The sequence below is a fragment of the Haemaphysalis longicornis genome, unplaced genomic scaffold (genome assembly GCF_048455015.1).
Source record: "Haemaphysalis longicornis isolate Haplotype H1 unplaced genomic scaffold, Haemaphysalis longicornis Haplotype H1 scaffold_5, whole genome shotgun sequence".
Taxonomy (NCBI): Eukaryota; Metazoa; Arthropoda; class Arachnida; order Ixodida; family Ixodidae; genus Haemaphysalis; species Haemaphysalis longicornis.
In genome coordinates, this window is record NW_027526385.1 from 2,416,503 (window position 1) to 2,439,034 (window position 22,532).

The 22,532-nt window shown below is 52.6% G+C and overlaps 1 protein-coding gene across 1 annotated transcript in view; it reads right to left on the minus strand.

The window, feature by feature from the left end:
- Nonc (serine/threonine-protein kinase Smg1) overlaps positions 1–22,532 on the minus strand; it is a 112,993-nt gene that overhangs the window by 81,530 nt on the left and 8,931 nt on the right. Inside the window, 8 exon segments of the mRNA XM_077669770.1 lie at positions 575–787; positions 2,769–2,909; positions 3,588–3,712; positions 9,713–9,955; positions 11,978–12,208; positions 12,787–12,903; positions 16,811–16,858; positions 20,527–20,835. Coding sequence (XP_077525896.1) covers positions 575–787; positions 2,769–2,909; positions 3,588–3,712; positions 9,713–9,955; positions 11,978–12,208; positions 12,787–12,903; positions 16,811–16,858; positions 20,527–20,835 — 1,427 coding nt within the window.

Genomic DNA, 22,532 nt, shown 5'->3' on the forward strand with positions numbered 1-22,532 from the left:
CATTCATCTTCACGTACGGACAGCCTATGTTCGTGGGAAAAACACTTACCCTAACATACAAACACATGTACGTTTCCGTATAACTTCGGAACGCTGCTCTCGCGTAGAAAATGAAAAACACTTGCTGGGTTTAACGCAAACTCAATCGAAAATGAGTGCCAGCTGAAGCAGGAAGTCGCAGTCTTTTATCGAACTTGTTGGTGGAAGGGGGAGACAGAGACAGGAGACAGACAGAGAGAGAGACAGCGAGAAAGAGGGAGGGGGAGGAGGAGATTGTTACGTGGCAGCAGAACAGCCGTGGTTGACGGTGACGTGATGCGACCACCAACTCCCTGACGGTACGTACATGGGGGCCACGACAGGGCCTGCCCAGGCTGCTCGCCAGCCACCTCCTCCTCGTCATCGGTGGCGTCTCACAGCCCCACAGAGCACTGTCCACCCATGACCCACAACGCGTGTCTGTTCTGCTGGCACGCAACAATACGAGTTGCACAGATACCGTTGTTGACGTGGGGCTGCTGCACGAAGCGGCCGCTGTGCAGCCCGAGCCCAAGGCGCTCAAGCAGTCCCCCACCTCTGGAGCAGGTCCTCGGGCAGCAGGGTGCTGATGGCGTCGACCAGGCGCTGCAGCACCTGGCAGGCCCCCAGGGCCAGCTCCGGGTGGCGGCTGTAGCCGCAGTCCACGGTGGCGTCCACCAGGGCCAGGAAGTCGGCCGCCCGCGCCAGGTGGGGCAGGTGCAGCTGCAGGGCCTCCACCAGCTGCAGGCTCCACCGCTGGCACAGCCGCCTGCACAGCCAGCGAGGGGGGGAGCCATGCTGGAGGAGCACCACCACACTGCACTGCCTGCCTCCACGGGGAGGGGAGAACGAAAACCTCCCCACTGTCACATTGGCCTTCCCCTTGTCCCTTCACTCTGAATGAACCCTGGCCCCCGTGCACTGCGAGGCCAACAAAACGGAGGCTACGCTAAAGGCACCAAGAAAATTTCGGTGCACCTTCCTTACAGTGGCTAGCAATGCGTCCTCCAACGAGGCACACCAGAGGACAGCCACACCTTGTTCACACCACTGATTACTTTGCACCACCCGCCAACCACTTTTACCGCAAGTTCCCACAAAATGCCTGTTACATTCTCTCGCTCACCACTTCTTAGCAAACATGCTCAGCCTAAGAGCTCGCACAAACTTGCAGCCTTGTTGCGTAAACTAGGCATGGGTGACCATTCGGTGCTGTCAAATATTCAATTGAATTGCTCTCTACTTGTTATTCGCAGGCAAGAGCCCGCAAATGTGGACATTCCTACCATCAGTGCCAAGTTGGCGCCTTTTCTAGAGGTTCGATGAGCTCCTGGCCGCCATCACACCTTCCGTTCAAAGGCGGCATGAAATTACACCGCTGCCGACATAGCGGCACCAAGCCAGTGCACTTTTACTGCCGATTCGATACAGTAGCGGAAAACTGTTCCAACTGGTGGCCTGCTTTGGTTAGCTACGGCTGTGCACACTTGTGGCTACGATATTCTTTCTTTTTAGCAGAGATTTTAGGTGGCGCTAAAAACTAGCGTCACTAAATAAGCTACGCTTAACAGACCACCACCTCGTGCACTCGGAAGTGTCTGGGGGCCATTTTGTTCCTGGCTTACAGTGTTGAGATCTCTCCCAACAAAACCTCCGCTGGTTGTGAGAGCTAGAGTGTGACCAGCCGCTCTAGCGTCCGCGCAGCAGAGAGAGAGAGAGGGGGGGCACCCAGAAACAACATGGCCGCGCCCATATGTAAACAAATATCACGTGGTGCCGGCCGACCAATGCAAATCCTGGTGGCACATGCCAATGAAAAGAATGCCGATACTCTAGAAGCCTTTGTTTAGTGGCGCTACTAAAAGCTCTGGAGCCAAGTGTGTGTCACTTTTCTATTTTGGTGACTATTAATTGCGCTTCAACACAAATCTTCTAATCTCAGTGGACCTATCACTTTTGTATTTACGTCATGTCCGTATCCACTTAGAATGTGGTAAGTTAGCATCTAGCAAACACGGCAGCTCACTGCGGGAGCAGTGACAGACTCCTTGGGCGCCCCCGTGCTCCCACGGTCTGAAAACCCTCCGGAGAGGTGCAGAAACCATGGCAGCCAGCTTTACCCACTTCTGGCCACGGTGGCGCTAAAGTGCCTCTCAATTCCTGCCACACAGGCAAGGAGTGAGAGGCCGTTCTCAGCAGCAGGAAATGTGGTCAGTAGCCGGCGGGAGCTGCTTCTCCCGAAGCATGTGAAGCAACTAGTATTCCTTCACAAAAAACTTGACAATAAATGCTCAACTGGTAGTAGTTTCACAAAATGCTGCGCATACGTGTGTTCCAATTCTTGGTCGGGTCACAACTTGCTCATTTCTTTTTTTAATTTGTTGGGTGTGCTATTCAAACTATTCGATTCGAAATAATTTTGCTTCCCCATTTGCTTCGAATTCGCTTCGAACCTCAAATTCCCCATTTGCCCATTCCGAGCGTAAACCCATTTACCAGAGCACCCCACCCAGATGCCCCATGGGGGTCAAACCCAGGGCTCTGACAGAGTGCACCCGCCGTGGTGGCTCAGTGGTGGCTAAGGACACGGGGCTCCGTCCCGGCTGAGCTGGCTTTCCTTCAGATGGAGGCCAAAAGCAAGAACAGCCGCGTGTCGAGATTCTGGTCGTCGACGACAGTCCGGAGCCCTGGACCACAGTGCCCCTCGTAGCCCAGGTCCCGCTCCCGACAAACCCAGCGCAGGCCCCCACCTGGCATCGTCGGAGACGGTGCTCGAAGTGAGCACAGCGGTGAGGAGGGCCAGGGTGCGAGAGAGGTAGAGGCTGCGGGGCACACTGGTCGTGTCGTCGCTGCCGATCACCAGGCTGCTGGACGAGATGAAGTGGCCGTGCCTGCAGGGGGAGGGGGAACAGCCCCGGGTCACACACGACAGAACGCCCTTCAGAGGCCGGCTGCATCCATGTGCCGCCGGGCTGGGCACAGCAGGCTGCCGCAATGGTGACTAGCCAGGTGAACAATCCCATGCCAGCATATACCGGAGGGAAATCCATGGCTGCAACCGTGTGCCATTGTGGGTGCTGCCCCAGCAGTGCTCCTCTACTACTGGGCCTAGCTAGCCGCACCACTTCTTTTCACCCTCACAGCCAAAATCAACAGACAGGGGCGACATTTCTTGTCGCATTTATCTTGCATTCCAGACATCCCCAGATAAACAGGTTTTTTGGAGCTTGGCTTTTCCACTGACGAAACAAAAGCTAAGTGATCTTTTGCGATAATGTTGCTGTCTCTGCTGCCTGATCATGAGCCATGCCAAGGACAACGATCTGACGCCCGCTCGCTAAGCGCGACTAGCGCAGACTCTGGTGCCAAATTTCCCACACATCAGTATAGAACATTACACCGGCTGATTCCCGGTTTCTCTGTGTGTTACAGGAGGATGAGTGGGTCATGCAGTGTTACGCTGACCAGTAACTGAATGGCTACTGCTTCCGGGTGCGCCTCCAATGGGACCCCACCGACCGGGCCCAGCAAGTGGCCCAGTTGCAGGCAACCGGGTTCCGCTCGCTCACCTCTGGCAGTGCGAGTGCAGCAGGTAGAGCATGGCGTACTGGGCACTGGGCGACCCCTGCCAGCTGTCCAGCGGCATCAGGTACTCCAGGAGCAGGTCGAAGAAGGGGGGCTTCAGGGCCCACATCTGGCCAAGGGGGGGGGGAAGGAAGTCTCCTCAGCAGCCACAAACAACAGCGGCAACAGTTTCTACAACCCAGTCTGCCTGCTCAGCGCATAAACAATTCAAGCGCTGCTTCCGGCACATTCGTCTGCCCCACTTGCACGAGGGCTTGCTTGCAGGAGATCTCTCTGGGCTTCAGCAGTAGAACATCCTACAAAGGGTCATTCGTCTTTAAAGGGGCCATGCAAGCACTGCCTCGTTCGAGTAACACTGACACCCCTTCTAACGTAAGCTATACATATCATTAGGAAAAAAGGGAGTGGCTACGCGACTCACTACCTCATTTCCTGTCATGCATACGCAGCCATGTGATTGGCTGAGGCCGGCTAAGGCAAACCCAAGTGAGGCAGTGCTTACAAGCTTGCAGAATGAGCCATTTGTGCTTAAAGACCAACTGCAACGAAATTTTCGGCTCCGTAAATGCACTATTTTCCGGTAGTATAACCTTAAAAGTTGCTACCTGCAAAATTTGGAGGCCCAAATGTGCTTCGCTGCATCGTAAACTGAGATCAAAAACGCTCTTTTCAAACCGAAACTGGAAAAAAAGGGGCGGCCATTACGGACGGGCGGAAGTGACGTTACACTCGGGAATCGAGTGGGCACAGCCGGCAGATTTTCCCACAGCTGCCTCTGAGAAGACGGCGCGCATTCGATGTGTTTCGGGTCATGTGTTGCTTCAGAGATTTAAAACATGCGGGAAAAGGGGTTGGGAAGTTCGTGCAACCAATATTACTTCGTTGTGAGCTGCTGAGACGCGCCTGTAGTCGTTCGGTAAAACGAAAACACAGGCATCGCGAGACGTCGTGGCGAAGCTGGGTGCACAAAAGGCAGTGGTTTAGCACTAGATGGGCGCCGGCACAACTAATATGCCCTGTGCCGATCGAACCATCCTGTGTTTGTGAGAGAAAAGCAAAAAAAAAAAAAAAAAAAGCTACCGTGAAAGGGAAGTGTAGAAACATGCCGGCTAGGGTGTAGGTTTCAGCGCATGTTGTGAAAGTTCAAATCCAGAATTTTATTATTTTTGTTTACGCGGGCAGTTTTGTTCCTGTTAGCAGGGTGCCTGCGCCAAATCTTTAGACACTGATGCCATGCAGCGACGAAAGCACTGTAGTGTCTTCGCTCATGAAGCAGTGACCTTCCCCGAGGCTCAGTACTGCGAAATGTGGCCTCGTTTTTTGTTTTTATAACTGGCGAGAGAAATATTGCCAACAGCAGCAAGTATTTATTTGTTTTTTGACGAAGTAGGTTGAGCTGAATCGATTCCGTGTAGTGCGCCGCGTGCTGTACTCGTCCGCACTCCGACCGGCGCGATGAATTGACAACAGCGTATAACCTCGCGTCGGTGCAGAGCTCTTCGATGCCGTTGGCGTACTCGCGCTCTCGAAAAGTCGACCGGCCAATCGCGCAGTGGGCCGCACAGCTAGCTGCCGTACTCGTTCACGCCCCGACCGGCCGCGACAACAGCGTATCGTTTCGCGCCGGCCGTTCTGTTCGTAGAGACGCCCGGCCGCGAGCTTGCAGCGCGCCGCACAGCCGCCGTAGTCGTTCGTGCGCCGATGCACCGAGCGGCCGCGACAACAGCGTATCGTCTCGCGTCGGCCGTTCTACGTATTGCGCACTCGTAAAGATGCCCGGCCGCGAGCTTGCAGTGCGCCGCACAGCTGCCGTAGTCGTTCGACCGCCGCCGCACCGACCAGCCGCGTGAACAGCGTATCGCCTCACATAGGCCGTACACGCGTTTCGCGTGCTCATCGAGTCGACCGAGAGCATGCTGCCGCCGTCGCGACCACAAAATCGGTCACTGTGCTACTGCCGTATTTGCTCTTTATAAGTATCGGCAACCCAGAGTTTCTTCAGCTTCTCGCATTACGGAAACCAATTATTCATGCAAGAGGCACGAATTACACTGCTCACTCGCGTGAGGCCGCACGTAAAAGGACTACAGAGGAGAGGCGACGGCCGCTCGGGAGTCCTGACCGGCACGTCACATCCGGAAATTCGCCGCAGTGGTGACTAGTTGCGGCGACACTCCGCTAGGTGCTGCGTCGGCTAAAGTGGCGTGTTTTCGAATGGTTTTAATAAAGAAACTGCGCGTTTGTGGAGCTTAAAATTGGGTCACATGGGACTTTAGAGGTGCATACCACACATTGAAGCACAATTTAGGGCAGGTAAATTTTCGTTGCAGTTGGCTTTTAAGCGTAATGCATGCTCACTTCATAGCCATTAAGAATGGTGGGGGGAAACAATGAAGTTATGCAACTGCGAGGGTGCCATATTGTGAAAATGTGAAAGCTGGAGAGGGCATGGGGAAGAAGAAATTCCGGAAAAGAGGAATGTATATCAGCCTTTAACTCTTTCGTTACGGCGGAAAACGGACGATTTTGAGTGCTTCCACAAAACTATTTCTTTCTCTTGAGCTAGTGGACACATTTAGCATTGCTATGCATAGAATTGTAGCTTATAGATTGCTCTTACAAACTCATAACAGCAGTTTTGTGAAAGGTACAATTACTTACAGTTTATTAGTCAAATAATCAGAAAAAAAAATGCACAAAAAAGTATACATGCAACGTATACAGGCAATTGTAATGAGCGTAAAAATTATTTTACGAATTCTAAGATATACAAATTGTTCCTACATTTCTTGGCTATGATTCAATATATACATCAACGCCGTACACCAAGTTTTCTATTTTTGTGGGCCCATCAACCCAGCGGAACTGACGGCTGTGCCCCTCCTCGAAGCCACTCGAGTGTAAGTCGGTCATGCATCCAAGCACACTTTTTTGTGTTCTGACACAAAATCCTTTTCACTTTAGTGGTAAAAAACCAGAAAAAAAAATCCAGCGGTCTTGAGAAGTGTCGCGCATCGCTCCGTAGCAGTAATCTGACACGAGTGCCAGGCTATCATGAAGGTGATAACGCGATATGACGCAGCGCATTTGGCAAAATATCTCCACCGTAGGTTGTCCAGACCCTACACATCAATGTGTAAAGTCACAGTAGTCACATAGGAAGCCCGTTTTGTTTATAAATACAGCCCAAATAACACAGACGCCATTTTCACACAACTCGCCACTATCGCGGGTTCAAATTTCACTCTTGGCGCAGTCTCTGCACGGGAAATATCAACAAAACATAATAAAATCGAAAAATGAGTCGTCAATAAATACGCCAGATGGCGTTAGTTGTACGCCAGGCGCCGTTTTTAGCTTTCGTGGGACGTTTGAAATCATCAGAACTCCGTGTCCGATGGCCTATGGCGCCGTAAGGAAAGAGTTAACGAGTGTTGCGGTTGCATCAATTTTTATAACAAAGGAAGTAACTGTAACGGCATTTCCCGTTACAGTTACTGCGTAAAAAGTAACACTGTTACAGTTACAAGTTCCCCTAACGTATCAGTAAGCAGTTACAGTTATGCATCACTAGTAACTAGCCACTGCCCAAGACTGCAAAGTTGTATTCTGCCTTCCTGGCCCCTCTAAAGCCGGAGAACACGACAAAGCTGGCCACACCAAGCGAGCAGCCATTTCGAAATGCCAACTTCTTCTTCCGCACCACTACTTTGAGAGCAAAAGCGTTTACGTGCAGGAGCCCTCTGTTCCTGCGTTGTGTACTAGTTCGCCGTGGAAAAGAACGCGAGTGCAGAACATCAAAGGCCACATTAGTGGCAATACTTGCGTTGTTCCGCTGAAACAAACGAAAGCCAGTAACTTCAAATTGGCTACAATGGCACATTACTGCTGAGGTGCTTTACACTCTGATATCGAGGCATCAGGCGACTCGGGTCATGTGGCAGACCTCATACGGCACGGCCCGCCCTGGTTATGATCGTAGAAAATGTGACAGCTACGTGCGGTGGCTCTCAACACAGAGGGGGCAAAAATAACGGAGCTTGCATTTTACAAAGACAGAGAAGCACCTGGCTCCAGGGGCTTGACAAATACGGAGAAACAATGCGTGGCCCCTTTAAAGCACGCTCGGCACAACGCTCGCGAAACACGCAGCGAGGCCCTTCTTCGCCCAAACTATAGGCACGCAAGCTTTGCATGCTCAAAACCGAGCAACACCACTGCCGGATGCAGCAAGCATGCACAGAGGCCCTAGCAGCCTGAGGCAAGCAAATCGTTCAAGCTATCGCACAATGCCGCCACAGAAACGGCAAATTTAAAATATTGGTGAGGCAGCAAATGCACGATGCTAAACGACTGCGATGTCCTCACATGCAGCTGTGTATGAACACGGGCTCCCGCACTGAAAACACTGCCCCCCACTGAACGCGACAGCCTGCACTGCACGTGTGCTGAAGAAGGACTGCCCAAATCAGCACTCTCGTCAGCTGGAGAAGCCTCTGCTCTTGTGCACACGCGAGTGTTGGGGCATCACTAACCCTTTCAGGGGCACGGACGTACATACACGTCCTCTGCAAACACCTTCAAAATGGTCAATAACAACATATATGTATGTCATTGCTTGTATGTTAAAAAAGCGCGCTTTTTTCGCCAACTTCTCTTGCTTGGCATGTACTGCCACACTGCCGAAATACGTCAAATTATTTTCTTGCGCCGATGGCTTTTCTTTTTCTTTTTTTTTCTTTTTGATTTACTTCAGTGGCGCGCCAGCTATCGCTTGCGCATCCGGTAACGAGGGGGTGTGCTGGGCATCGCCCACCGGGCGCCTCTCGCTTCTTGCGCCTGCCACAGACCAAGGGCACCTGCGAAACTGATGAGGCTCTTTCTCCTTTTTCTTTTTGTATTTTATAGGAGCGGTGCGCCGTCTATCGCTCGCACATCCGGCCGAGCGTGCGTACGCACAGCAGCTAGTTCCAGTATTGTCCTCCAGGCACTTCCCGCTTTTTGCACCCGCGAAACTGATGTCTATCTGATTTTGATTAACTCAAAAGGTACCGGCTTGTTACTCTCTAGTTTTATTTTATATTTTTTCTTGCGCTACTCGTGAATAAACCACATGTATGTAACAACACTAACAATTTTTTTGTCACTTTATGGTCACCCTAAAAAAATTACGATAATTTTTTCTCAAAATAGATTCATTCGAAGAATTTAAACCAGCAAAACAAACAAAAATCAAGAAGGGGGAGCGGGGTCGCATTTGCCGAAAAAATTCGACCCTCAAGGGGCTAAGGACACACCGCAAGCAAAATCAAGACAAGGCAACAATGCAGGACACGCATACGCACCAATGTGAGCCCCCGCCTAGGCAACAAGGGGCCCACCTGCGACACAAAAGTCCGGCCTCCGGCCCAAAAATCGGAACTGCACCCGAGGCACAGCAAACATTTAGCTGCACATTACCAAGCCGGTGCCTTAAACAAAAACCAAGCACCGCGCTCAGTTGCTGATGGGGGAGAAGAGATGCCACTGCAGAGTGTTGCTTGCCACCTTGGTGAGGCGTATAAGGACACGAGGCACACCCCCCCATTCTTCTCAGCACTGTTGCCCAAGCTTCATCTTGTAAAGGCTACATGGGCTACACACGCCCTTCTCCCCCATCTTTCTGCTGCTACCTTCCACAGGGCGCATGCCGCCTACAGCTTGCCAACACCTGTGTCTGCAAAACGCATCACTGAACAAGGTGGACGACACTCTCCAGAGGAGAGGAGTATCGCACAGAGCAGCAACCATCACTCCGTGACACAGCTCTGGCCTTTCTGCCTCTCCATATCAGGCTCGGGCTGTGATTCTGGGCTGCATCTGTTGCACAGACACTGCTCTTCGCAGGGCACGCACTCGCTACTAGACTTGGGCACAAGTCGAGTGCACAAGTGCATCACTGTGCCAAAGTGATGTCAACACGCACGCACCTTTCGAAAGGAGATGGCGCTCAACATGTCACATCGTCTGCTTTTTCTTACAAGTAGATCCAATGCGAAGAATGACAGAACCGACTCGTGTGTCACGTCCAGGGTGTGCCTGCAGCAATGCTCCACCCTCGGGAACTCACCCCGATGATGGAGTGGCGGGCGTTGGCCACTTGGCTGAGGGCGCACAGCGGGGCCAGGGCGGCGGGGGAGAGGCGCGAGGCGGCCAGGGCGTGGGCCAGGCAGCGGTACGCCTCCTCCACCACGGCCACGCTCTTCAGGCGCAGCATGGCGTGCTGCACCGCCAGCAGCTGGGCCTGCACCCGGGGCCGCGGGCAGCGCTGCCACCGGCTCTCAAAGGCCACCGACACCAGCGGGAGGGGGATCTGGAACACCGCCCCCAACCACCTCAGGAAGAACTCTCTGTTTACGAGCAGGCTTCCCTCATGTGCATCATTACAGAGACAAGGCTTCGCACCAAGCTAACCGCTTTCAGTTCGAAGCTGTTACCCACTTTCTGGCTGTCCTGGCCTGAAACTGTTTTGCCAATTTCTGGGACGCAAGGTATGCTACAAAGTATGCAAAAAAAAACTCGCAGGATATTGATTTTTTCTCTTGCATTCTGCTTGCAACTATCGCGGCGGTAGAGACAGGGTGTACCATTTACGGAAGGTCTCAGGGGTAAGGCTAGCATTAGCAAAATACTTGTTTTTGAATATTTCGGCTGATCTTGGGAGCAGGGTGGATAAAAAGCCGGTTGGAGTCAGGGCCTTGAGGCGGTCTTTTTTTTCCTTTTTGTAACGTACAAGCTGTATCGCTGGTGATAATGTCTCAGTAGGTAGAGGAGCCAAGTCGGGTAGCAGCGGAGGACTAGAGGTTATACACTCCCGCGCAGCTGAGTGGGCTGCCTGGTTCCCTGGTGATTACTCCTCGTGCCCTGGTGACCAGTCAATGCGAATGCTCCCAAGATCAGCCAAAATTTTCATAAATATTTTGCCAATGCTAGCCTTACCCCCGAGACCTTCCGTAAATGGTACACCTCGTCTCTACCGCCTCGATGTCCCTTCTGCGCCTCCCCCATGCCTGCCAATCTCCAGCACCTAATTTGGCACTGCCCGAAGTTCGCGCGCTGCAGAACCTTCAAGCCTCCTCCAAATGCAACCTCTCTTTACATCGACCCTCAAACACTGGAACCCTCCATGCAGGCTCTAGTCCAGCGCGAGCAGTCTGTGAGCCCGCTCTCCTTGCCCCATGCGGCCTCTCCAGCCTTCTCAAGGGGCCCACCTGTTTTGGGTCCAACTGTGCGCATTTAAGCAGCCCCAAGTTACAACCCCCCCTCTTCTACTCCCCTTTCCCCCACTTGACGTAGAGTCTTCCTGCCACAATAAAGGCTGCCTCCTCCTCCTCCTCCATTATTCGAGCAGCACATGAAAACACTCGACGCATTCTCCTGGGTGGAGACCAGGGTCGTTACTGCAGGTTTTGCAGAAAACATGTTTTCCTCCTGCCTCCTCTTGTTTTCCTATCGCTACAAACAGCACATCTCATGGAGGCACATAATTCTCTTCCTCACTGAAGTCATCACCACTTTCGCGAAGTGCACCACCGTACCACACATGCGAAAGGAAAGCAGCCATGCTTCTCAGCAAACAGCACACACGTGAAAACGCTCGGGGACCCAGAAGCTCCATGCTGAACATTGTGCTGCACCCTCGTGCAAAAAGAAGCAAACTTCAACAAAGTTCACTCAAGAGATGGCGCATCATGTAACAAAGAATGCGAGCACATCGCAGTGAGAAAAACTGCAAAATTCAAGCTTGGACACCCAAGTCCATAGAGTTTCATGCTAATATATACTAGAGGGAAATCTGGCGACACTGTCTAGGGGAGCCGCGCTTCAGTGAGCGTTCCGCCATGTACCGGCCAGGCACGTTCCACTTGTCCTTGGCATGGCTCATGAACAGGCTGAAAAGTTGCCTCTGGCTGCAAAAATGTAATAATATTACTCTAAAAGATTGTTGAAATTGGTTTTGCTATTATAACATTGAGCTTCCAGAAAGATTTATTTGTCAGTAATCATTTAGAAGCTTTATGCACAATGCAGAAGAAAAAAAAAGTCACCTTTATGGCTTCGAGACAAAAAAGAAGCCATAGGGCTAGCTAAGCCAAGTAGGCGAGGAACATCGCTAGCTGCAATGGTGCGGCCCACGGCAGCCCACGATCGCAGCGCCAGATTTCCCTCTAGTATATATTAGTATGAAACCTTGGACACCCAAGTCGGGCAGAACCTGACAGTGGACCACTCCGGCCGTGTTGCGTTTCTGGGCAGGGCCCGACAGCGGGGCCCCAAGGGTTTCCAAAGCGGGCTGCTGCTGCTTCCCTTTACGCCAACGCACTGCCGGTCCCACCTGCGGGCCGAGGTGCTGCACGAGCGAGCCGAGCAGGCGCAGCAGGGAGAGCAGGTGCGCCTCGGAGAGGGCCAGGGTGGCCTGCAGCCGCAGCAGCTCCACCAGGGACGGGGGGCACTGGCCGGTCAGGTTGCACACCAGCACCACCGTCTGGTTGGCCGACACCAGCAGCGAGTTGCGCGGGGAGAACTCCGTTGCCTGCAGCACGCACTGGGCCAGGGCGTGCAGGTTCTGCACACAAAGGGAAGGGGGTGGGGGGAGGGAGGCATTAGAGCAAGGCTCCGGTACCACGAACCAAGCCTCTTCCTCTACATACTGCACAATTGCTGCCCAAAAGCGCAAGGATGGTGGCACCGTCTACTCCGGCAGAACTTGCACGCTTGGCGGCAGCATTTCTCAAAAAGGGGAGGGCCCTAATGGGTCAAACACACCACGCCATTCGACTCGCACATCCTCGGGAACGTCTGCGCCACCGTATGGCGTGAGAAGACGGCCATGATTTGGACACCAGCCACTGGCGCTAGGCTATCCCAATGGGGGACAAATGCAGGAAATGGGCCCCTCAATACAGTGCCGCTTGCCCAGAGCAACAAGGCTCCTGTGGGGCAGATGGGGCCAACAATGCCAGCGAGCCTGCATTCTCGCAACTTCTAGGTATAAAACATGTCCCCGCCCTCAGCTTCATCCGTCCTGCACCAGCCGAGCCCATGATTGCCCCAAAACGTCTGCCACCCCAGCAGGCTGCTCTAACGCGTTGTTTGCCCTGTGCTGCATCCCTTGATGGCGCTAAGACCCCCCATTGCACTCACGTCGCTGAGCACCTCCCAGGTGATGACCTGGATGGCCTGGTCCCCCAGGCTGTGCACCACCGTGCCGTAGACGCGCAGCAGGGAGGCCATCTTGTCCAGGCACTCGTTCGGGTCCTCCTGGGGGACACACGCACGACAGCAGCATCAGCACCTAGGGCCACTGCAGCTGCACGTGCACACAGGCACCACAACAGCATGCAGGGGGGAACCCTTCCGGTGGGAGCCTGTCCTCCCCGCTCATGGCCTGATCTGGGGACACTGCTGCAGAAGACGGCGGTCCTCCCATGCCCCTCCACAACTGCCAGTGGCATTCCCTCTGGCTGGCTCCCAGTTTACGCCAACCAATGCACTGGTCGCCACACATCAGGAGCAATGCTGCGGTCGGGCACTTCCCCCCTGCCCCTGGGCCAACGTTACTAGAATAAACTCAGTTTGAAAGCTCCGCCGGAGAGGCGGGCCGCGTGGCGGGCGCGAGAACTAGTGGCGCTGTAGTCGAGTCTTGCGCTACTCTCGGCGCGTCGTCTGCTACTGCGGCGGGCCGCCGCAGCAGCCGTCCGCGGCGGGCCGCCGCCCCGACGTACCGCGGCGGCTTTCTAGTACTGCTATTGCTAAACTTAAACATATATCATCTTCCCAGTCGACAAGCTTAAACATCTTCATCCCTCCAGTCGACGTTACCGCATCCCATTTGTGCACTGTTTGAGTAGATATGCATACGATCGTCTGTATGCGCATTGACTTGCATGCGTTGCTCATTGGCTGGCTAAGAATCGACGGTGGGCCTATGTTTGAGCTGTGCAGATTGCGTTTAACTTCCATATACGGGAGTTTCTTAGCGAGTGAGCATTTCCAGCGTAGCTTCGATAAGTACTGAGCTGTCTTATCTCGACGAAAAATGACCCAACACGTTTGTAAAAGCCGCACCTTTATGCCTGTGCAGCAACACGACAGTTTTGTGAATCTCGTCAGTGCGAGGTTCCGTTAACCAGCTTCCGATGTAGAGTTCTTATTCTCAACTTTTATATGCGCCGGGCTCGTCTCACCTCCTCCGGCCTCAGCGCTGTTTGTGGTGCATAGAAGACATTAGATCACCGAATATGAAAGTTCACCTACAGTTCTGACGCTCAGTTCATCTCTCGCAGATGCACTTGACTTTTGCGAAATCACGTTAAAGCTTTAATCCACAATTTAAAGGTGCGGATTCTACGCCTAAGTTCATAAGGATCTTTGACCACCTTTTTTATGTTTTTAACTCAAGAAATCCCTCCACCTGATCGTACAAGGCACCTCTGCGAAAGGCGAATGAGGATTAAATGAGGACTTTTTTAAAGGCTGAATTGTACATAACAGGACTCCAGGATGCACAAGGAAAATCAGCAATTGAGGGCCTCAAGAAAACCATATTTTTAGGACTCCCCATACGTATGAAAAGTGTCATGGCAACTTTTGACAGGCTTGTGGAAACAGGGAAGCTGTAGAATTTGCTCACGCACAAGATGTCTCATAACCACCTGAAAGCATTTTTTGGTTGCGTAAAAGGAAAGGGGTGTCAAAAAATAACAACCCTACTACCTTCCAAAGGAGCTGCATAAGGCAGTTGTTTAAGCAATTTCATATTAGCCGTATGCGATTAAATATGATCCAATATGCATTCAGCCGTTCGCGGGCGTAATGCATATTCGCTTGAAACATTCCAAAAGTCATGTACTTGGTGGAAGCAACAAAGGGGTGTATGATTTTTATTCACCCGGAATTAATTCGAAAGGCCGTAGAAGGTGAGACCAGCCCGGCGCACATAAGAATTCAGCACAGGAACTCTACACCGAAAGTTGGTTAACGGGACCTCCCACTGATGAGGTTCACAAAAACTGTCGTACTGCCATGCGGGCCGAAACGACCACCCTCACGTGTTTTGCCTGAAGCCAGGCAAAACACGTGTTGTTTTGCCTGGCGAGCATCGGCGTCAATAGCGGGCGCCTCCTTCACTCCAGAAGGTTTTCATTAAGATCGTCGGTGCAAGTGCGCGTGCTTTGCAGCGACCAACATTACTAGTAACGTTGGCAGCGAGTGTGTACGCTTTGCTCGTCGGTCATTTTTGGAACTTTTCGGCCATGCGAAGGAGCTTGCACGAAGACACGTACGTCATGTACAAAGCGTAGTGAGGAGTAAGAGATTCATCCACGGTTCGGCATGCCGACTTGCTTTGCGCCGTGGTGCAAGAGCGGCTACCGCAATGGCTACTCCACTTCACGCCACTTCTTCGGGCCACCAAAGGTCCTACGGAATTCAAAAGGTGGGAGCAAGCTTTACATCACAAAGATAAAAGGCTAACTGCGGAATGCAAAGTCTGTGACATTCATTTTGAAAATGACGGCATTGTAAAGCACTACCATCATGTTGTTGCCGGACAAGAAATTTTGATAGCACGCGGAAAGTGGGAGCTGCGCCCGGTCCCATTCCGCGTTTGTTCCCAGCACTTCCACCCCATATAACGAAGCCGAAACTTTCGGGATCAAGGCGCAAATCAGCCCAAAAACGCACGGTGTCCCGCAAAAGTCCAGTGCCTAGTTCTTCGGCGGAGGAGCCGCCGGAAGTAGAACAGCAAGACGAAAGGCAAGCGGTTATTAGCAACGCTGCCGTGACTCAGAGTTGCCCTGGTGTCACACTAACGATAAATTGTCAACTGTCACGCTGCCTTCAAAGCAGTGGATTTTCGAGAGTTTTTACGACGAAGCAACGAACAAAAGGTGTGTGAAATAAATTATATATAAAGTAAAATAAACATAAAGTCACTATCTTACAAACGTGTTGGGTCGGTTTTGGTCGAGATAAGACAGCTCAGTAGTTATCGGAACTACGCTGAAAATGCTCACTCGCTAAGAAACTCCCGTATATGGAAGTTGCACGCAATCTACACAGCTCAAATATAGGCCCACCGTCGAATCAGCCAACCAATGAGCAACGCACGCAAGTCAATGCATAGAGACGACCGTATGCATATCTACGTAAACAGTGCGCAAATGTGATGTGGGGTGTCAGCTGGAAGGATGACTAATTTTGCAGTTTGTCGACTGCAAGGATGATAATTGTTTAAGTTTGGCCATAGCACTACTAGAAAGCCGCCGCGAGCAACTCCGCGGCAGTCCACCGCGGCATGCCGCCGCCGCCGCCGCCGCCGCCGCAGTAGCAGACGACGCCCCGAGAGTAGCGCAAGACTTGACTGCAGCGCCGCTAGTTCTCGCGACCGCCATTTGGCCCACCCTCCTCCGCTGGCGGAGATGCGGAGCTCCGAAACTGAGTTTATTCTAGTAACGTTGCCCCTGGGCTGCACATCTACATTCCAAGCGTCATTTTTCCCCCGGTCGATTAAAGAATGGAACGTTGTTGCCGCCCCCACTGAACTGTTTCCCGCTGCACTTTGGCAGCACTTGCACACGAGCACAACATGACTTGAATGGGTATTTTTTTGCTCTTTTTAGTGTACTGCTGTTATCTGTATTTATCCATTGTGTCCGGTGTAATCTCGGTATGCGAAGCCCTGGCAGCACTTTAGCATGGCCATATTATCTAAAACCTTTCTTTGTTTTTTTTTATTGTGTCACTGTTGTCTTCTGTTTGCGCTGGTTTTTATTTGTTTTTTTTTTCCTTGTTACCATTATGCCGTGCGTGTGATTCTTTGTGTTTATTTTCCTGTATCACACCCCCCTACAACAATGCCCTTTGGCGAATGTAGGTATGTTAATAAATAAATAAATAAATAAACATGCAGCGCAGGGGTGCTCACAAGTGCCTTCCACCATCTAGCGTAGCCAGCCTCAAACTGCTCCAATGCATCCCTCGAGGAGCGCAGCCACCCACAGGCTGTGCCAGCCCCATAGAAACCCCTCACAGCCCAAGTCGCAGCCCCCGACAGGCACTCCACAGGAAACATGCGTGGCCCCCTCAGCGGCTGGCTGAGCCAGGGGAGAGGAAAATGCCGGCGCCAGCACGCGAGCCGAGAGAAGAGGCGGACATGCACACTCACGCTCAGGATGGGCGGGCGGGACGGGTGCCGGGAAAGCCTCCTCTTGTGCTACGGGGGCAACACAGAAGGCAAAACAGCCGCCACCCAGGCTCAGGTCAAGCACCAGCACCTCAGGGGGGTGGCGACGTCAAACATGCGTGCAAGCAAGCGTAAGGGGGAGGGGAGAGTGCTAGTACGACGGGTCACTGCTGCAGCAGTCAACAAAATGCAGGGCAGGCAGCAGTGCAGTCACTTACGTGAGGAAGGCAAAATGCTAGGGGGAAAAAATTGTGCCCACCACCCTCGCGTGCAAGGTTGGCTGTGTGTCTGGGGAAAGCTGAAACATAACACACGGCACGGCTCTCTTCAGCCTGCCTCAGATCAGCATCAAGAGGGCGGTACACTAACCGTGCATCAAAATGAACTTCGCTGGAGCACACACTTCAGCTAGATGAACAGCTCTGGAATCACACACCGACAAGGTGCTGTTCCCAATGCAAATATGCTTCTGCCAAACAAGTTTTTTTTACACAGAGGTCTTGGCTTTAATAACCTTCTTTTTCTCCATGATTGGTAAAAGGCTCTCTCAATTTTTCTGCGCAGCTTAAGCAAACCTCTCCCAGTTTTTCTTCCAGATTTTAATTTGTAGCTTCCAAGTTTCAATGCAGTTTTGTCAATGCAATGCGAATTTCCCTGTAGTTCAGCTGTAAGCGTAGTCTCTAATGTAGTCTCCCCCTGCTATGGCTGCAGTTGGCCCAGCTTGTGGCAAAACCAAAGAGCCCACACACAGTACGCCTGCCCTTGCTTACGTCCCCAACACGATCACATTATGCGAAACGGCTCCCAAATGACAAGCAGTACAAATCGGGAGAGGGTTCCAAATCTCCTGGCTGGCTGCTGCACACCACCCAAAAAGCCGGCAAACAACCGCACTTTCTTCACAGTGCTAAAACATGAAGAACACTTAAGTCAATTCACGACACAAAGAAACGCTGCAAATTGCATTTCAATGTGGCAAGTTAACACTGGCCTTCTAGAACTGTTTTCTTCTGGTGCTCACTGGACAGTTCCAGTTACAGGGACACTGAAGGCAACCAGGAGGTTCGTTTAAAACAAATGTCCCACCTTCCCATAGCCATTTCAGCGCTGATTCAGTGCCACAAGATGCCCTTACTGCTGAGAAATCCCTAATCAAACGCTGATCAAATGTGATGCAAGCAGCAACTGCAGGCTCTGTTTGCCTTACAATAAACTGGAAGCAAGCAAGGCAGCAGCGATGTATAGCGGTGTCGAAGCAACCAAATATAACACTAACCCGTGCCAAGCAGTTTGATCAGTTTCTTTCTGTCAAATCAGTCATGCTTCCCACAACTCCCACGTCTTTTGCAGCTCTGGACCACTAGGCAAAGTGTTCCTTCATGGGAAATGGGATCAGTACTGATGCTTTGCTGAAGAAAAACAATGTCCTTTTGAGGCCACGCTAATGTTGGTGTGGAACCAACCTTTCGAGGAAGCTCTCACGCTTGCCCGAAAAGCGGTACCACCACCCCAAGTATGGACACGTAGCTCCATCCAACGGCAGCCAGGAAAAACATTGCACACGGCAGACAATCTAAGCACTCCTGGTGCACGTTGCATGGTATAGTCAGTGGCAGCAGTGCCTGCCACTGCTATTGCTATTTCCTATTACCGTATTTACTCGCATAATTCTCGCACTTTTTTTTTCGGAAAAGTCAATGCGAAGATAGGGGTGCGAGAATTATGCGGGGAAAAAAAAAAAAAAAAATCAGTGCAGAGTGTTGCCAATTTGCCTTCTGCCAGTCCCGCTAAATGTAGCGGTCGTTTTTTTGTATATGTAAGCTCAGTGTTGCCAACAGCAGCTATTTCTTTTTATTTTATTATTTCCAACGTAAACAGTCTCCCGTCGATCAGCGATCATGAAATTGCCGCCTTTGCTTTCTCGCGCGCGCCCTATCTCGTCGTCGTCATGCGCGTGCCCTACTCCAGTAACGCACGTTGAAGTCGGTGATGCCGAAGTGCCTGCCAGCGGCGCGGTTGCTGTGTTCGATCGCGTACTCTATCGCTTTCAATTTGAAAGCGGCAGTGTAGCTGGCGTTCTTCCCAACAAAGAGATCAAAAAGTTCTCAAAATGGCAGCGAGCTATCCACCACTGACGCGAGTGACTCACTGACTCCGCTCAACGACGGGACCACGACGGCGACACGACGACACGACAGTGGGCAGCGCGAACACCGTCTAGTTGCGCGCACGCGAAACCGGCTCAAGGACAGTGTGAGTAGCGTGTTAGGGCGCCTGTCAGGGAGTAACCATGCAGGTTGTTAGGGCGCCTGGATGGCCTTGGATACACAGCGCTCTCCGCCGAACGGAGAGGCGCCGGCGGAGGGCGCGCGTTGAGGAGCGCGTGCACCATGCGGGTTTCGCGAGCAAGCAACTTTCGCCGCTTCAAAGTTGGGGGTGCGAGGATTATGCGAGGAACCAAAAAAATCCAAGTTTTGGTGGCTCACATTAGGGGTGCGAGGATTACACGAGTGCGAGGATTACGCGAGTTAATACGGTATATTGCTATTATAGCATTGCTATTTTATACCCTAGTTAAAAAAAAAAAAAAAAAAAAGGCTACTTGTGAGAGTGATATATTCGTGTTCTTGGTGGGCTAATCTATCGAACTGGGGAAACTTGTATTTTGACTCCAGTGCCCATTTAAGCAGCCTTTTTTCACCAGCCCATTGATGTTGGTTGAACTCTATACTGGAATGAGGCATCATCGTCCACAGCTCTCACAGTAATCTTAACCACGGTACAGGAACCAGTAAGACACCATAATTTGAACCTGAGAAAGCTAAGGCGCTATACCGGGTATTTGGAGCCAGTTCCCCAGAATGCCTCCCACTGCCCCTGCAACAGCTCTAGGCACAATGGACACTCCCTACTGCATGCCCACAACATGCTGGACTACACAGTGCAGCAGGATGGGACAGACAAGGATTCTGCGACACCAAGGAACCAGGACTCTGCTGCGGGCGCATCCTACACAAGGCTAGCCACACACGGCAACCAAGGATGCGTGCCGTCTCAGCTGCCCACGCAGCCAAACTTGGGCTGCACCCCAGCTGCTCAACCGCCCCAGAGCCTGCTGACACCTCCCTGTGGGAAAGCCCGGTGCCGATGCCTCTAGTCAAACTGGTTACAGCAACTGAACCCCTTCCAGGGTACACACACGGTTGCCTAGCTACGGCTGAGCCAGGGTGTGCTATCTTCTCCGGCGCTCATCTTGAGAAGCACCCATGTGGTGCGCAGCCTCAGCAGTGGCGCCACACCACTTGGCCACACTCCCTCCGTGGCGACAACAGCCCAAGAGGAGGCGAAGGCTACGAAAGCCAAGAACAGAGTCTCCTCTTTCTCTGGCACTGTTGTTGTCACCACGAAGGCCCGTCAACTCACCCAGTTTTACACAGTTGAACTCTCCGCAATGTGAGGAGCGGGGTAAACCCACGCAACGGTGCATTACGCCGACGCTCGTTCACCTGACTGGCCAAGATTCCCTGCGAGCAGTGCACGGCCCCCTCGCGATTGTGGGCAGCGGTTCTGGTGCAGCGATTGGCAAGCAAGCCAGCCCCGTTCAAACGAGGTTAAACCGAAGCAGCGTGGTACAGTGCAGGCGCTCCTTCGGCTAGCGGGCCAAGCCCTGGCGAGACTCAAACCCCAGCAGTGCTCACGCTGGCCAGGTCCTCGGCGTACGCCTCGAGGTCCTCGATGAACTGGCCCAGCAGGGTGGCGCAGAAGGGCGGGTCGGCGGCCCAGAAGGGCCCCAGCTGGCGCAGGGCCTTGCCCGTGCGGCGGGCCAGGCTCTCCGAGGGGGCGTCGATGTGCCAGCCCACCAGGATGTCCACGGCGTCGTGGAAGTGCGCTGCCGCAAAGGCTTCCGGGTCCTGCTCGGCTGACCACAGGGACAGCGCGCACGCCGCCAGCAGCAGCTCGCACTCCTCGGCCGACTCCAGCATGCTCTGCGCCCGCCCCATCACCGTCTGCACCAGCAAAGGGGGGCACCACTTACTGCGACCCCTGCACGTTGGTCAGCTGGAAACTCTCAGGGGATCGGAGCCCACTCACGAACATTGGGCAACCTTATAACATATGTCGCGGGAGCCGCAAAAATCCACACTATAAGCGGTACCGCACTATAACCAAAACGTGCGCGAAATCAGCCACATTGCCACCTACCTCCCAAGTCATACTAAATTTTTTATCACCCAAACACACAGCACCTAAAAACGAAGGCAGGGTCCTTATTTCGTATTATTTTTAACATCAGAGGCTGCTGCAGGGTCTCACACATCGCAAAAGCGCGGTCTTACAAACGGCGAGTGCGGCTTTAACTTCCATTGTGTTTGTGTTTTGAAAGACCACGGCTGCGTTTTCTGCGTCTATGAAGATGCCGCAGGACATGATAAAAAAGGCCAGTGGGATTTTTTTTTTTACCCCACCTGGTGTTCACGATGCCGAAGGCGGCTGCTTATCAGCGCAACGTACTGGTGGTGGAAATCTTCGCGCGGCTCGCTTGTTCGGAAAGAGCGGTGGCTTATCTGCACAACGTTCTAAAGCGTGAACCGCATGGAGCGATTTCTCGCGAAAACGTGCAGCGCACGCCGCAAGCGCGGCGACGTCAGCGCGGATACAACTGGCGTAATGTGTGCGGTGCGGTAAGAGGCGGCAACATGGCGTCGGCACTGGCCGTTAAGCGGTGCAGGCAGCTCCAGCGACCACTTCTAACCGTTCGCTTAAATGCCACACGAGGCGCAAGCGAAGATGCTCATCCAAGAAAAGAGCTGATAATGTGACCGCATACGCTGCTTGTGAAAGTGCCCATCAAAAAATACCGCGGTGGTAAGCCTTCATCTGATCGAGGGACTTTAGCCTAAACACCTCTGGCGCGGCTAGCCGGCTCGGAGCGCTTCGAATCTCCCGCCATTAGGTGCGCGTCTTTCCATTGGTGCAAGTCGTCAGGCTCCTCCCACTGCCCCGCGAAGAAGCCACCGCGAGCGCGGAATCGTAGACGCGAGCATGAAAAAAACGCACGCGCAACGCCGATGTGCACAATTCGTGTGCGAAAATGGGCCATGCGGTTCACGATTAATAGAAACAACTTGCCACGCGTGGACGGGGAGTCGGTCGCTATCTTCCGAAGTGCATCAAGCAAGGACAGCTGTGGTTATCACGTACGCGCGAACTAAAGGGTGCCTATTTTTTTCTTCTGTGTCGAAGTTAGAGGAGAGCAAGGGGTGCGTGCTGCGTCAGATGGCCGATTTCATCTTTTTTTTTTTTCTTTTGCTAACCTAAAACGATGCCCCAGCTGCAACGGTCGATCAGCAGACCCGCCGAAAAACTGCACTATAAACGGTATTGTGCTTCGGCCAACTGCATCTTAAGCGGTATGCTTATGCATTGAGTTCTATGGGAGGCAAACCGGTAGTCACAAAAACCCGCGTTATATCCGGTCCCGCACTATAAGCGGTTACGTTTATAAATGGTCTACACTGCACGCTTGAAATGTGCAAGCACGTTTTTTGCACTGCATTTACGGCCATAGTAGATGCAACTAGGCCTTGCCTCTGCGCCTGCCTTGGATGTAGGGCCTACGTTCACCCATTCCCAGCAGCCTCAGTAGCACTAAGAGGCGAGCGTGCTCTTGTCAAAGGCTTGGCACCAGTGCGCTCCCAAACAG